Genomic DNA, 16,903 nt, shown 5'->3' with positions numbered 1-16,903 from the left:
CTGTTTTCTTGTGTTTCAGAAAAGTGTGATGAACCTCTGGTCTCAGCATTACCACACTCCTCCTTCAGCAGTTCATCATCTATCACAAGCAGCTATGTGCCAGGGTATGCCAAATTAAACAAGAGAGGAGGTAAGGGGCACTCTTTACCTTAACATTCAGATATTTCCAGAAAAAAATGACGAATGATATTTTTAATATGAAAATGCTTTTTATGTAAAATATTATTGGTTATGTCTGTTTTAACAAAGTTTTAGCTGTCTGACAGACTATTTTTGTAAATGGAACGGATTTCTATTTCATTGTATGTGATGGTAATTGCACTCTTTTGGACTGCAGGGAGATATACACTACTAATAACATGTAGCAGCATGGGCCAAATGCCTGATGTCGATGGAGTCATATGGTATGATTGTATAATTGACAATTGAGTTAAAAGGAGATACCTGTGTTCATCGGGTAAATGAACATTTGCAAGGTCATGGTTGTTGGAGCAAAATTAAACAGCTTTGATGTGCTTTGTTGATTATAAGTTGTTTCCCAGCTTAGCAATGACTGCTGTCATTCAGTTTTTTCTAGCACCACAGGAACTTTGCCTTTTGCATGTATTTCTGTAATGCAATGAGGTATTGTTCAGAAGTAATAAACCCACCTCAGTTTTGGTGGTTGGAAGAATAGGTGCCTAAGTTTGATGGTCTACCTGGTCTAATTATATCCTTAGGGCTAGGCAAATTTATTTCACGGTCTGAACACAAGTCTTTACTTTCACCTATAGGAATTTTCATAGCTTTCCTTGATATTTCTAGTTGTCTGTATATATACCATTTTGATATCAATCTCTAAATTAATTCTACAGGAATGATACATTTAAACATAAAACTTTAGATTAACAGAAAATTAGTATTCTGAATACTGTTGATTTTATTTTTTTCTAAATAGTATCAATCTAAGAGTCCTAAAATCTAAAATTTCACAGATTCTTGTGAATCAATACCAAAATTTTATCTTCCTCCCAAAATACATGTCAAGGGTATAATGAATTGACTTAATGAACCTAGAATTTAGAAATACTTTCACTGTAGGATGAAGAAGAGAGAGCAAGTGTGACTATAGTGCCTCAATCTTCTAAATCCTGAAGATCTATAATAATGGGAAAATACCATACTTGTAGAAGGTTGGCTTATTTGCACTGCTGCTTTATTTTTCTTGCTTCTGTAGGAATTATGTTTCTCCTGCCTAGATACCATATTCTGCCTCCTAAAAAAACCCAAAAAACATTGAAACAAAAGTGTCAATCTTTTGTCTTTGGGTGTTTGTAAACAAAATCTGAAATACTATCAAATGGTGGAACACTGTGGTGGGTTAAACCTGGCTGGATGCCAGGTGCCCACCAAAGCCGCTCTATCACTCCCCTCCTCAACTGGACAGGGGAGAGAAAATAAAACGAAAGGCTCATGGATTGAGATAAGGATAGGGAGATCACTCAGCAATTACTGTCATGGGCAAAACAGACTCGAATTGGGGAAAAAAATTAATTTAATTTACTACTAGTCAAATCAGAGTAGGATAATGAGAAATAAAACCAAATCTTAAAAACACCTTCCCCACACCCCTCCCTTCTTCCCAGGCTTAACTTTACTCCCAAATTTTCTACCTCGTCCCCTGAGCAGCACAGGGGGACAGGGAATGGGAGTTGCAGTCAGTTCATCACATGTTGTTTCTGACGGTCGTTCATCCTCAGGGGGAGGACTCCTCACACTCTTCCCCTGCTCCAGCATGGGGTCCCTCCCACGGGAGACAGTCCTCCACGAACTTCTCCAACATGAGTCCTTCCCATGGGCTACAGTTCTTCACGAACTGCTCCAGCATGGGTTCCTTCCACGGGGTGCAGTCCTTCAGGAACAGATTGCTCCAGCATGTGTCCCCCGTGGGATCACAAGTCCTGCCAGCAAACCTGCTCCAGCATGGGCTCCTCTCTCCATGGGTCCACAGGTCCTGCCAGAAGCCTGCTCCAGCGCTGGCTTCCCATGGGGCCACAGCCTCCTTCGGGCATCCACCTGCTCCACCGTGGACCTCCATGGGCTGCAGGGGGACAGCGTGCCTCACCGTGGTCTTCACCACGGGCTGCAGGGGAATCTCTGCTCTGGTGCTTGGAGCTCCTCCTCCCCCTCCTTCTTCACTGACCTTGGTGTCTGCAGAGTTGTTCCTCTCACATATTCTCACTCCTCACTCCGGCTGCAATTGCTACTGCCCTGTAACTTTTCCCCCCCCTTCTTAAATACGTTATCCCAGAGGCGCTACCACTGTTGCTGATTGGCTTGTCCTTGTCCAGTGGTGGATCCGTCTTGGAGCTGGCTGACACTGGTTCTCACAGAAGCCGCCCCTGTAGCCCCCCACTACCAAAACCTTGCCACTCAAACCCAGTACAAACACTCCTGAGGTTAAAAACAAAATTTTTTGCATTGAAATTATAGCATAGGCTGCCCATGTTCTCCACCAATTTTTTTTATACTACTGTTTGTGCAGCTTCCAAACCAAAAAAACCCCACCTTATGAGCAAAGCCATGAATTTACTGTTAGCCTAAATGCAATCTTAATCAAAGAATAATTACTGGCCTAGCTATTATTGCAAAGAAAGAAAGAAAAGAAAAAATACTGTTAGAGGGAAAAGTCTCAATAATAAAACAAACTATATATGCATACTTCCTTGTGTCTATCCCTTTCCCTGGTGTTACACTCCACTGTCACAGCTCCTCTGAGTCTTATGGTGGATGACTCTAGCTGGGGGGCTATGTGGGGGCTATGGTGCATTGTCAGTGTCCCAGACTCTTTACTGGGAAGAGGACGCAGATGGATGAGTCAAGACCTGCTGGTCAAACTAAAGGGCAAGAAGGAAATGTATAGGCAGTGGATGCAGGGACAGGTATCCTGGGAAGAGTATAGGGACGTTGCCTGGTTGTGTAGGGATGGGGTCAGGAAGGCTAAGGTGTGGCTGGAGCTGAACTTGGCAAGGGACACAAAGAATAAGAAGGGCTTCTACGGGTATGTCAGCCAGAAGAGGAAAGTCAAAGAAAGTGTATCCCCCCATGAACACAACTGGCAAACTGGTAACAACAGATGAGGAGAAGGCTGAGGTACTCAACAACTGTTTTGCCTTAGTCTTCACTGGTGCTCTCTCTTCCCACACCTCTTGAGTGGATGGACCTCAAGGCAGGAACAGAGGAAATAAAGTCCCTCCCACTGTAAGAGAAGATCAGGTTTGTGACCACCTGAGGAACCTGAACATACGTAAGTCTATGGGACCTGACAAGATGCATCCTAGAGTCCTGAGGGAAGTTGCCAGGCCACTCTCCATAATATCTGAAAAATCATGGCAGTCAGGTGAAGTCCCTGGTGACTGGAAAAAGGGAAACGTTGCACCCATTTTTAAAAAGGGTAGAAAGGAGGACCCTGGGAACTACTGACCTGTCAGCCTCACCTCTGTACCTGGGAAGATCATGGAACAGGTCCTCCTAGAAGCTATGTTAAGGCACATCGAGGACAGGGAGGTGATTCGAGACAGCCAGCATGGCTTCACCAAGGGCAAGTCTTGCCTCACCAACCTAGTGGCCTTCTATGATGGAGTGACTACATCAGTGGACAAGGGAAGAGCTATGGATGTCATCTATCTGGACTTCTGAGAGGGCTTTGACACAGTCCCCCACAACATCCTTCTCTCTAAATTGGAGAGCTATGGATTTGATGGATGGACTATTCAGTGGATAAGGAATTGGTTGGATGGTCGCATCCAGAGAGTAGTGGTCAACAGCTCAATGTCCAGATGGAGACCAGTGACGAATGGTGTCCCACAGGTGTCTGTGTTGGGACCAGTACTGTTTAATATCTTCATCAATGCCATCAAGGGATCAAGTGGACCCTCAGCAAATTTGCAGATGACACCAAGCTGAATTGTGCAGTTGACATGCCTGAGGGACAGGATGCTGTTCAGGAGGACCTGGACAAGCTCAAGAAGTGGGCCCATGTGAACCTCATGAGGTTCAACAAGGCCAAGTGCAAGGTCCTGCACCTGGGTGGGGGCAATCCCCAGTATCAATACAGGCTGGGGGATGAAGGGATTGAGAGTAGCCCTGTGGAGAAAGACTTGGGAGTACTGGTGAATGAAGTATTGGCTATGAGCTGGGAACGTGTGCTTGCAGCCCAGAAAGCCAGCCATATCCTGGGCTGCATAACAAGAAGTGTGGCCAACAGGTTGAGGGAGGTGATTCTGCCCCTCTGCTCTTGTGAGACCCCACCTGGAGTACTGCATCCAGCTCTGGAGTCATCAGTACACGAAACACATGGACCTGTTGAAGCGGGTCCAGAGGAGGCCCATGAAGATGATCAGAGGCCTGGAACACCTCTCCTATGAGGAAAGGCTGAGAGAGTTGGGGTTGTTCAGCCTGGAGAAGAGAAGGCTCCGGGGAGACCTTATTGTGGCCTTTCAATACTTAAAGGGGGCTTATAAGAAAGATGGGGGCAGACTTTTTAGTAGGGTGTGTTGCGATGGGACAAGAGGTAATGGTTTTAAACTAAAAGAGGGTAGATTCAGATTAGATAAAAGGAAGAAATCCTTTACGATGGGAGTGGTGAAACACTGGAACAGGTTGCCCAGAGAGGTGGTAGATGCCCCATCCCTGGATGTATTCAGAGTCAGGTTGGATGGGGCTTTGAGCAACCTGATCTAGTTGAAGATGTCCCTGCTCATTGCAGGGGGGTTGGACTAGATGACCTTTAAAGGTCCCTTCCAACCCAAACTATTCTATGTCAATGACAACATTGACATGGTAACATCTACTTGAGGTTAATTGTATGTGTTTTCAAGGAATGGGGTGAGGGCAGCTGTACAATCAAGGGGGCCAAGCTGTGGACATGGGAGACACTGGGGCAGGTGGTGCCCTGGCCACTGGGGCACCATCCCCTGTCCACAGGCAGGGTGAGCAGTGCTGGTGGCACCAGCAGGTTCTGCAGTTGTCTGGAGATCATCACACAGAAAGGGATGAGCCAGGTCAGACATCAAGCCAGGAAGCAAAATCTGTAAGTGGGAAAGAACACGGGATGGGGCTGGGCATGGATACACCCATGATGTGGCTCAGGTAGAGCCTGGGGCCTGAAATGGAGCCCCCAGGCTCACAGGCAGGGCGAGTGGGTCCCCCACTGGGTAGGGCAATTATGACCTGTTGGTACCTTCAGGGCCCTGATATTGATCTTTGTGTATTAGTCTGCAACTCCAGATGTCTGAATTCTCTGTATGTGTGTGTTTTACATGTGTAGGGTTCTTGTTCTTTGATCTCTTTTTCTCTTGTTTTTGGTTCTCTAAAATCAGTTTTAGCCAGCTCCCAAGGTTGCTTTCTTTTAATGACTAGTAATTGACCTGGTGAGTTGCTTATAGCCCTGCTCCCTCTGGTACCACCCTGTGCCTGTACTTTCAATACCTCTGCTATCATCCCATGATTGTACTCCTCTACACTACATTTTTATTCTATAGTAATAGTTTGTTCTCTGCAGAATATCGACTTTATGTACAGAAATATATCAAAATTGTTATACCGATAGTCACTAGCCCGTGCAATCACAAAGCTAAGTTAAAGGTAAAACAGATTAGGCTATATTATCTGGTTGTTAGAGAATTGCTATTACAACTAAACGAGCTAAACAGAAGCAGAAGACTAGCTTAGAGAAAATATGACTGACAAGCTCTAGTCCTGCAACCCTGCAGAGTTGATGCAAAGCCTGTGGCCTGTCAGGAGCATTGGCAATTTCTTTGGTTTTAGGCCTGCAAACTAGTAGATAACATTGTTTATTGCTCCAGAAATTTAGAAGAATGAGAATAGATGCTTTTTTATGCTGGTTTGGGGATTTTATTTGTGTTGCCTTTATTTTGTTACATGCCTTTTAGTAATTCTCATTCTTTCTGTTGCAGTATGTCTGAACATGGGTTTTGATAGGCTGTTGGGTCCCTTAATTTGTGTTTTCAACTGTTCATAGTCCAGATGAAAGAAGTTAAGGAACAGTTCAATTCTAAAACACTGCTCGTCATTTAGGTTGAATTCTGCTGTACCTGATCATGGTTATGTTCATTTGCATTCTATTTCCTGTTCTAAAATAGAAAAAAGTCACTAGAATCACTTTAACAAAATAAAGCTTTGCATCAGTTTGGTGGGCAGGATCTTCAAATTGATTTTAGATGACTATTTCTTCTTTTAGTTTACTAGACTACTTATTCTATTGTAAGTGAAAGGCAAATCAGACATTTGGAATTTAATTTTTTTTCCTTTAATTATATTTATCCTCACCTTTCTTACCCTTATAATCACTACCATGCAGTTTCTTTTACTGATGTTTCTTTAGCAATATGGATCTACAGTGTTGTCATTCATCAAACATTTGCTTAATTTTCTCTATCAAAAGGTCATTTGAAATTCAGTTGCATCTCTTTGCTTAAATAGCAACTTCGTTAGACAGTTGTCATCCATCTCTTAACACCTGTGAAGGCTAGCATACATAGTTTTCAAAACTGAAGCTTCGATATGTACATTACCTAATTTTGCTTTCCTAATTCTAGTGCCAGTAAAAGTCCTGCAGAATTCAGGAGTATGTTTAACATGGGAACTCAGCCTTCACTGTGTTTATGTTTCTGCTTCTACAAATGATGGAAAATAGCTCAGTTTTAATGCTGAGCTATTTTACATCATCATGGAATTACAGATATTGCTAATCAAACCAGTAATAAGGGAATCCAATTTTTTTCTCTCCAAAGAGTCGTTATCAGCTAATAGGTTCCCAAATCAAATGTGCTATTTAAACCACACTGTGCTCAAGTCATTAAATGGAAAGAACTCCCCTCCTCTAGCCCCAGATCCTTTAAATTAAGGAAATGCACATTTGAAAATTCTAGTCTCCAACCCAATTATATTTTTCTTTGCAGTTTTCATGGCACTTCACTCTAGACTGACAAAACACTTTAGCAGATTAGATAGTATATTTTATTCTATTGATTAAGACACTGATTTACTGAACAGTCACATCATGTTATTAAGAAGGTTGCGGTTGTGACTAGTTGTTCTGGTTCAGTATCTTGCTATAAATGTTGCAATTGGAAAGATGCACATCAAAGAGTTTAGTTTTTTCAGCAGTATTTAGGAGGCTTCAAAAGCAGAAACATCCATGAATTTATTCCTAACATTTGATATCACTTTGTTTACAAATCTCATAACTAGTGATCTAGGCAAACAGAACTAAAACTTCATGGAATGGCATTGATTTGGAAACTGAGCCTCCAGGGTGTATATGTAGGGTATTTTGCTACATCCACATGTGAGAATATTTTACATTTTCCACAGCTGTCTACTCGGAGCCCCGTAAGCCTTCACTGACTTACGGATTAGTATATGTCATGTACTAATGTACATGACACAACATGTCAGTTGTCACCCCATCTGGCGACTAAACACCGCACAGCCACTCGCTCACTCCCCCGCGGTGGGATGGGGGAGAGAACCAGAAGAGTAAAAGTGAGAAAACTTGTGGGTTGAGATAAAGACAATTTAATAGGTAAAGCAAAAGCCATGCACACAAGCAAAGCAAAATAGGGAATTCATTCACTTCTTCCCATTGGCAGGCAGGTGTTCAGCCATCTCCACGAAAGCAGGACTCCATCACGCGTAACGGTTACTTGGGAAGACAAAACTCCTACACTCTGAATGTCCCCCCCTTCCTTCTTCTTCCCCCAGCTTTATATGCTGAGCATGACATCATATGGTATGGAATATCCCTTTGGTCATTTGGGGTCAGCTGTCCTGGCTGTGTCCCCTCCCAACTACTTGTGTGCACCCCCCGGCCTGCTTGCTGGTGGGGTGGTGAGAGAAGCAGAAAAGGCTGCTGTGTAAGCACTGCTCAGTAATAACGAAACATCCCTGAATTATCAACACTGTTTCCAGCATAAATCCAAAACATAGCCCCATACTAGCTACTACGAAGAAAACTGTCCCAGCCAAAACCAGTACAGTACGTATAGTTATTTCAAAGGAAATGCAGATTTGATGGACAGAGTATAACTTGATTGGAAAAGTTAACCTCTCCATATCTGTTTACTTGGTGCTTCACATTCTTCTGCGTTGCCCCTCGTTCCTGTTCTGATCCTTATTTCTTGTTAGGCTAAGCAAAGGAAAGTATCCTGAGCTTTTTTTTGGGGGAAAAAAAGTTATTTTTAATTAGAGGAAAAATTGATGGTTATAGAAATGAATATTCAGTGGTTAACTGCAGGTCTGTCAATCTCTTGCAAATTCATACCAAAATGTATTAAAATTTGAAGCTCCAATTTCTGTATCAGTAAGTAAGAGTCTTTGATTTATATAATTGTTACAATTGTGAATCTGTGTTTCCATAATCACAGAGAGCCAGAGGCCTGGGGGTACAATGCATGTGTGCATTTTACACCAGCTCTCTCTTTCACTGATCGCCAAAGCACCCCAACAGTTTCATGGGCTGCCTTCCCTCTTCTGCCTTCCTGGGCGCTTTCAGTCATAGCAGCTGTGAAAAGCAAGCAAAATGCTTTTGTTTTATTATCATGGAAAGAAATAGGGAACAAGAAGGCCCCAGAAGATGTAGACTATTTTGTCTTTTTCTCTTTGAACAAAAGAAGGTGGTTCCTCCACTATACTACTACTTAACAACACATTTCACTGGCATAAGTGCTGTGTGAAGCAATTCCTGCTATCCCCATCAGGCCTGCAAAGAAAGGGGGTGAAGAACCTTTGAAACGTAAGGTGTGGCAAAACTTATGTGGAGACTGGAATGATGGGATGAATTGCATAGTGAAAGTAGGTTTGGGGAAGGTAGAGTGTGGTGACTCCTGACTTCTGTTAAAGGCTCATAAGCAAAAGCTTGGATTTAAAAAGCTAAACGGCACTGAATTAGCAACTGTTCAGACGAAGGTTGCTGTAGTCAGATTCTATCAAATTATCCTTCTGAAAGTAAGATAATTTTTCATTTTACACAACTAAGTCTTAGCGTTATACTTTATTGTAGTATTTTTTCATATATTTTTTAGTTATAAAAATTACTAGCATGTTGTTCAGTGCCAGTATAATAAAGGTACAGTTTATTTTTGAAACGTTCGTAGCTTGTATGAGAAAACAAAGCAGCACAGAAGAGGAGAAAAGTACGTGGCTTTTCTTTTTTGTTCCTGTCACTATCACTTTTACCTAAACATATGCAAACATAGTTAAATCTTTGAATACTGTAAAATCCTAAAACATTTTACTTTGGACGCACTTCTTAAAAAATATTTTGAATATTCTCTCAGTTATCAATTCACGTTCTATACCTATGTAAACCAAACATTTCTAAGTGTATTAAATGATCCAATGTAATGTTTGGAGAAATATGAGAATGTGTTACGTTTGAAAAAAATATTTAATTTTCCTTTTCAAAATGACTGACACAGGAGTCATTCACATTGGCACATAAATATATGCCATTAAGTTATTGACAGCACTGTAACCCAGTTTAACTGAAATCTAGTTGGTAGACTCGCTAAAAAGATTTCAGAGTTCCCTCCTTTTTTGTCATACTTGTTCTTCTGCAAAGGTAGTCCGTATTGCTACCACCTTACTAACTGAAGTGACATCAGAGGAAAGGAGAGTTTTCAATTAGCTCATTCCAGAGCTTTTTAAAAATCTATCTATAGTAGCTTTTGCGTATGTGATGTCAAGGTTATAAGGGCTAACATCTTATGACCTGCCATCAGTAGAATCAATGGACTACATCACATAATAAGGAGGATTCTTAGCACACGTTTGATATAATGCAGTATCAATCTTCCTTTTAATGGTTCCCAAGCTATTGGACCTTACACTTCTCACTAGTACAAGAATTAATGCTGCCCATCATCCACCTCATACCATTTTAATTTAGGGAAGAAATTCTACATTATTTCAACATAATGTAATATTATATAATGTAATTGGAAGCTGCTTGAAACTGAGCAGAGTCTCAGAACTTCAGAAATAATCCCAGCAGACAGTGAAAGTATGAAGGTCATAATGAATCTTTGGATGTATGGAAATTATCTTTTGCACAGCGGAATAAAGAAGAAATCTGGCATCCAGGGCTCTCTTTCAAGTCCAGTATTACTGGGGAATCTGAAGCTGCTAACGAAATTGATAATGGAATACCAGGGGAAGTTTCTGTAGGACAGCTGATGTTCAAAAAGCAGTCCTTTTATCACCACTATGTAACTCCTGTCTAGGCTTTCATGTTGCTTTTTAATCAGGGTGCTGACCTTGACCTGTTATTGGAATTATTGATGTGTCTATAAAGCAAGCATCAAAAATTTTAAGTGTTGGCATAGGTGTAATTGAGACAGTATGTTTTTTCTCAGTGGAGTTTTAAATTTTGGCTTCTGTGTGGAAGATGCAAGAACTTATCTATAATGGGATATGATTCTTCTATTCCCCAAATAATTCCCAGTAAGTCAATCAGATCTGTTCTGCAACAGCTCTACCAATATAAAAAAATGCTTGTGAGAGTTTCACCTTAGAAGAAATCTGGGGACACCTGGCCTAGGCTCTTTTTAGCATGACTATTAAAACCTGCAATACCATAACCAATATCACTACTTCTCCAATTACTTATTACTTTTTTATAATGGGATACGAGAAGGTTTTTATGTAGTTTTCCTTTTGACAAAGTGAATGTAAAAGGGATGGTTAGCATCAGCCTGGATTCTGTGAGCTGTTTGGGCTTGTCCCTTCATGGGACTTGCCAGGAATTTAGTTTGGGTGTGAATCTCAAAGTAAGGAGGTGCTCACTCTTCATTAATATTGTCCAAATAGGGACAGTAGAGAGCTAGTGTGCAGTAATTAGCACACTGTAGATCATCACCTTAAATACTGCTGTCTCCTTATATCGACAAGACCTTTGGGCACACTAAGAATGCCTGTACACAACATAACTCATTATATTTTGATTAAAACCTTCTTAGAGGAAAAGTTATTGCAGAGTTGCCAGTGGTTTGTAAATTCACTGCCCAGGTTACTGAATGCTGTCTTTTCTAGGTAAGTAAGCACTTAAGAGTAATGGATAGAGTAGCATAAAACAACAGTAACAACCATGAGAAAAAGAGTAGTATCATCCACTTAGCTTTTGTCTGTCTGTAAGGGAGCTCATGCTGAGTAAGAATTTATAAACAAACATGGTTGCCTTTAAATAAAGAAATAAACAGCAGTTCCCTTTCTGTAAATATGTGCTTCAGATAAATACACATTGTACAATCCAATATGGTTTATTTGCTGAAATTATGCCAATTAATACATAGTAGATCAAATCAGGTGATCAGAAGTCAGGGCAAATTAAATTTTGTTATCTATTAAATAACTACATTTCCATTTAAAAAATGTGGAAAATGACTTATTCATGACTGAAAAAAATAATCCTCTAGTGGTTCATTTATTAATGCAACCTTAAAAATATGTTTGCGCTGGACATACCATTCTTTGTGTTGCACACAGTATAAACAACAGTATTTCTGGAATGTTTTAGAGAGACTACAAGTAACTGATGTTTTGTTTTGGGGTTTTTGTTTTTGGTTTTTTTTTTAAATTGACTTCAACACGTAGCTTCTTTAGGAGCTCCTTTACCTGTGAGGGTAAATGAAAGCACTTCCATTTTATTAGCAAGACGGCCTTTTGGTATTATTCCTAATAAAATTTTTGTATAACACTAACTTCAACCTCTGGGGTTTTTCTTCTTTTAAAATCCATAAATAATTCAGGCTCAGCTCATCGTTTGTGAGTTCTTTTGGAACTAGAAAGAAAAGTCTTGTAGGAAAGGCATTTGTCCCCTCACGGCTATTATTTCATGGTCAAATACTATTGCTGGATTCATATAATTTTCTGTAAGTCTTTATCTGCCTTATAGCCTACGACATAATCAATTTTGCTTATTCCTCATCTTCAAAATAAATAGCTAGGCATCCACTTTGATTTGTAATGTAACTTACTTCAGCTCCATGAATACTTGTATCTCTGTTTTGTAGACAGTTGTGACTGCCACTCAGTTGACCTTAGCACTTATTTTCTGTGTTTCAGTGATCTGGCCCTAATGAAACATTTTTCATAAATGTCTACATTTTGTAGAAGGAATTCTTAAAAATACAAATAAAAATGTTTGCAGTAGCTCATTCCTCTGAAACCACAGGCTCTTTCAGTCTCTGGAGCAATATATGGGGCAGTAGGAAAAAATATGCATTGCAAGTAGATAGCAGATTTTGTAAAGGGGCAGGAAAAAGAAGCATCTAAAAGGGGGAAAAAAAATTACCAGTGTACATCCAGGTCAGACTGATGCATTGAAAAAGTAACTTTAAAAAGGAAAAACATCACCCTTTTCATTCAAAACACAATCCAAGAAACAAAGTCTGTGGAAAGTGAAGCTCAAATAATTGGAAAAAAATAAAGCATCATTAATTTATGTTAATTTACCATAGCCCAATGAATACAGAAAGCATGACCATTTTTTCCAGTTCATAACTAATTTGTTAATTAAAGTGTTCAGAGTACCTAATTGGCTTATTTAATACACGTCAAGATGGGGAGGAGGAAAAAAAATAATACTGAGTTCTCTCTTAAACTTTGTGTGTGAAACTTCTTCTACAGCAATCATTTGCAGAGATAGCAGTTCCAAGTTCAGCTGGAGACATAAGGAAGATGGGCAGCTGTCTAGGGCCACAGATGAACGGGGACAGCAGATCCACCCTGGCTCTGCTGAGCAGCTAGCTTTTTTCAGACAAAACTCAACTTAGTTCATTAATTGTTTCTGAAGCTAATGAATAGCTGACTCTGGCAGGAAAGGGGCTATGATGGTGGGAGAGAGTAGGCAGCCTCACAGACAGCCAGACTGGATCCGCATATCATAGATACACTTTTCCCATACCCTTAGGGACTGGTGCAGCTCTGGCCATTTATCCCGAGAGCAGCCAAATTCAGTGCTCTCAACTAAAAGCCCAGAGTTTAATTTGAAGCTTTCTCAAGCAGCGTTGGGACATTAACCTGTAAATAGTTAAGAAATTTGTTTAGGTGTTCTTACTGGCTTCATCTCTATGCTATCTTGAAAAGGCAGACCTGATTAGCTCTCCAACTCCACTCGGAATACTTATATTTTTATTTGCATTTGAGCAGGACCTAACGGTCTCAAACATGGGGTAGCTGACAAGTTTATACTTGAGCTTTAGAGGTGGTATAGTATATCTGGTCTTTCTCTTTCTTACTGTTCGCAGTGAGCTGCTTCAAATTTCACACAGACGAGTCATACATGTAAGATGGTAAAAGTTCTCACACTCTTTCTAGAAGTCATTAAACTTGTATTGCATTTATTTGGTATGTGTTTCAGAAGCATTTGTCAAGTTTACATTCACAGAGGTATCACCTGTACATGGAGGTGTTAGTATTAGTCAGACGATGTACAAGTGTTAGTGCCAGAAGAGTATTGCCAATGGCAGGTTCTTGCCTCCATAAAGACAATTTTTCAGAGAAGGACATCAGTCCTTGTAATCAGGCACTAAATTATATAATCAATCCATTTAAAGATTGCAGACATTACCTCTGGTGTCTAATTTCAATTCTTAAAACAGGGAGTGGAGTTTTATCCTATTTAAAAAGCTGGCACACTTCGTAACTGAATTTTAGAGTTAATATAAAGAGTGAGACTTTGGCTGAAAAATGCACTGTGATGACACACTAGAGTTCTCCTAGATGCCTTCTCAACCCAATACCTCTCAAGGAACTTCCCTACACCGGAGTTGGCACATTTAACAAATTAGAAAATTTCGTACTTCCTCAGACAATGGAGTTACTGCATTTGCATAGATCAATGGGAACATGTGGGATTAAAAAAACCTCAACATAGGAAAACTGGCCAACCTCTTTTGACAGGTCCAGTATGTTTAGGAGTAGCAGAGGCTGACAAGTTAAATATTCTAGGCTAGGTTGTATCTACAGATACTTCAGACCAAGATAGAGAGATGTGTGAGACTCATCTGGAATTGAGGCAAAGATCCAGTGAGTGTACAGAAAATGCACTGTCAGCTGCTTCCAAGGTACGTGCCTATTGTCAGACAGTATGAGTGTTTCACTCTCTCCTGCACACAAAATGCAGGTTTTTCTTACATAGATGGGTGTAGTGCAACTGGTAGATAGCTTCTTTGGGCACAGCCAGAGCACTGCCTTTCCCAAATAAGTCATAAACAAGCGTAAATGGTGGTAGAAATGGGAGCTATTTGGCTACTATTATAACCTCCTACTACAGTAATATGCTGAAAGAGAGAAAAGAAATAATGTGATAAAATGAGGCTATTCGCTGCAGGATAAGTACAGCTATTATTCATGTTTCAGCCTTCACAATTAGACTTAGATTATTCACAAGCAAATCTGAGCTACACAGTAAGAGACAGAACATTAATACTCTTTTCTGTATGTGAGTTATTATGTAAGTCACAAAAAATATCTCTGGATCTGGAAGAGTCTGACTTTGCATCCAGTCCCACATCATAGATTTGCTGTTGGTTTCACTTTGCTTTGTCTCACTGTCTTAGATGAAACTATTTTTTAACCCGTTTATGTGTAAGACTCGCTTTAATATTGATAAAAATGATACAGGCACTCGTGCATTTGAAGGAAAAAAAGTGCATCAATTCATGCTGAGCAAGATCACTTGAGAAAAGTTCAGCGTTACGCAAGCCTTGTATAGCTAGTTATAGGTGAAAAGGGAAGAGGTAAACGATAGATCGTTGTATAGATCCCACTCAGAGCGCTTTTAGCAAGAGAAAATCCTTCCCTTGAGTAAGAAAGAATAATTTTCCTTTATTAGGTTATTACTGTAGCTGAGATTTGAGTCAGCTTTGTGCAGAATGGCAGATGACTATAACACTGCAGGGTGAGAAACTGTTGGTACAATTAGGAAGCAACAGTTCGTTATGCTGACCCAGATATAAAAAAAAAAAAAGCTGTTATACTTTCTGTGCTCTTCTCTGTATGGAGATTTGTTGTGCTGAAGGACAGCTAAGGACCAAGCAACCCTCAGAAGAAATGGCAATAGTAGTTTAACCCTTTCCTCCTGCTATCAGCCCTGCTTTTCTCCTTCTGAAGTGATCCATTTGTTTAGCTGTGGTATATTGTTCACATAGGAGAATATTGTTCTGTATTGGACATCCTTGTTAGTTTGTTGGCCAACTAAGAAACAACTGAATATTGATAATGAGCTAATGTCTCTTCAGAGCCCTAAACTTTTCTGACTGCTTCTAGGACAGATTTTTACTTCTTTTAGGATAAACTTATATTCTTTGTGACAAAATTTGTTTCAATGGTCAATTTTCCAAGTCACTCAATGTTAGATAAATTGTTTCTACTGAGACTCATGGGGCTATATATTTGATAAGCAGTGGAAAAAAAGAAGAAAGCTTGAAAAGCTGCTTTTTGAAAAGTTGTAGTTTAGATGTCTTTACTTTTCAATATTGACTACCATCAAATTTAGCATTTCTGCTGGGCTTTTAAGCACTTTACTCCCAGTGAGCTAATTCTGCTTTTGTTAAGAAAGTTATCAGAAATTATCTGATGTTTGTAAGGATCAAAGGGTCCTACAGTATGTAAAAATAGGCACATGACCATGTCTATTAACGACATAATATTTATAGATCAGGAAAGAATATCCATAAGTTATCTTATAGCCATCCCTGACTTCTTAGCTTTTGCTAGTACAGACTGGGTGATATGAAGATGACTTGGTTTTGAGGGAAGAATCAGGTGACATTAGGCAATGTTGTAAAAGAGGAGTAAACAAGATTGTTGCTGAGCGAAATAGGGTATTGTGCTTTTGCTAGGAAGGAAATATTGTTGGGTATAGCATAGTGCTGCCCTGAGAGGGCTTTTGCTGACATTCTGCCAAATGTAGACTATATAGAAATTAGATGTTTCTTTTAATACACAAGCCAAGTTGTTTTTAATATGTACTGAGAGAGAGGGTACATGAACTGCTTTGCTTTCTTCAGTACTAAGAAGTTGTCTGTTTTCTATGGCAGGGAAAGAATCTCCAACAAAAGCCAGTGCTGGGATTATTTAATTTGCTGACTTTAGCAGCTGATCAGCAACATCCCCCATAACTCATTTTGAATCCATAGAGATGATTGTTGCTTGTACATGTTGGTTTCCAGGTGGCGTTTTTTGTTATGCTTTTTTTTTTTCCCTCTAATTGTGATTAACCAGTTTCTAAATTAGGCCAAAATGGTGCTCAATTATCAGGAAGAAAAATTTGTATGCCAAATTTTAAAAATAACAGTTATTGAGAGACCAGAGAAGCTATTAATTATAAGCCCAATTATTGTGAGCAATCTCTAAAAGTTACTTTAATGAACTTCTATTTTCAAGGCAAAACCAAATTCTACATATTATATGCAGAATATATTGTCTTAAACACACTGGTGATGATGCTTTAGCTCTTTTCTTCTCTTGAAACAGTAAGTAATGTGAAATGCAGCTAAGGCAGCAACCAACATGTTAGCCAGCAATGGCTGTTTGATGAGCCACATCCAAAGTCATCTGGAAAGGAGTACTGTAGCTGGGGATCAAAGCAGAGACACCAGAAACTGAGTAGGAATCGGCAATAGATTATTTTAAAGATTCCAGTTCTCAGGTTTCTGCTAGACTTTTAATTAAAGGAATTATATTGAGCCCTTCACAGGGAATATTTTTTTCTGCAGCTGTCTACTCTGAGGCTGGAGCACCTTGCTTATAAATATGTGGTATTGGCCACCCTTTGAGAAAAGCTACTAGCTTACCAGCTCACCAGGTGTGATATGGCAATTCCTATGCTCTTATC

The 16,903-nt window shown here is 39.9% G+C and overlaps 1 protein-coding gene across 1 annotated transcript in view; it reads left to right on the top strand.

Moving 5' to 3' along the window:
* Positions 1 to 16,903, top strand: part of CNTNAP2 (contactin associated protein 2) — a 1,235,323-nt gene that overhangs the window by 358,360 nt on the left and 860,060 nt on the right. Inside the window, exon 2 of the mRNA XM_050890726.1 lies at positions 20 to 130. Coding sequence (XP_050746683.1) covers positions 20 to 130 — 111 coding nt within the window. The remainder of the gene's footprint in view (positions 1 to 19; positions 131 to 16,903) is intronic.

This window comes from Gymnogyps californianus, chromosome 2 (genome assembly GCF_018139145.2).
Source record: "Gymnogyps californianus isolate 813 chromosome 2, ASM1813914v2, whole genome shotgun sequence".
Lineage (NCBI taxonomy): Eukaryota > Metazoa > Chordata > Aves > Accipitriformes > Cathartidae > Gymnogyps > Gymnogyps californianus.
The sequence above is the reverse complement of the archived record's forward strand: the minus strand, read 5'-3'. Positions and strand labels throughout refer to the sequence as shown.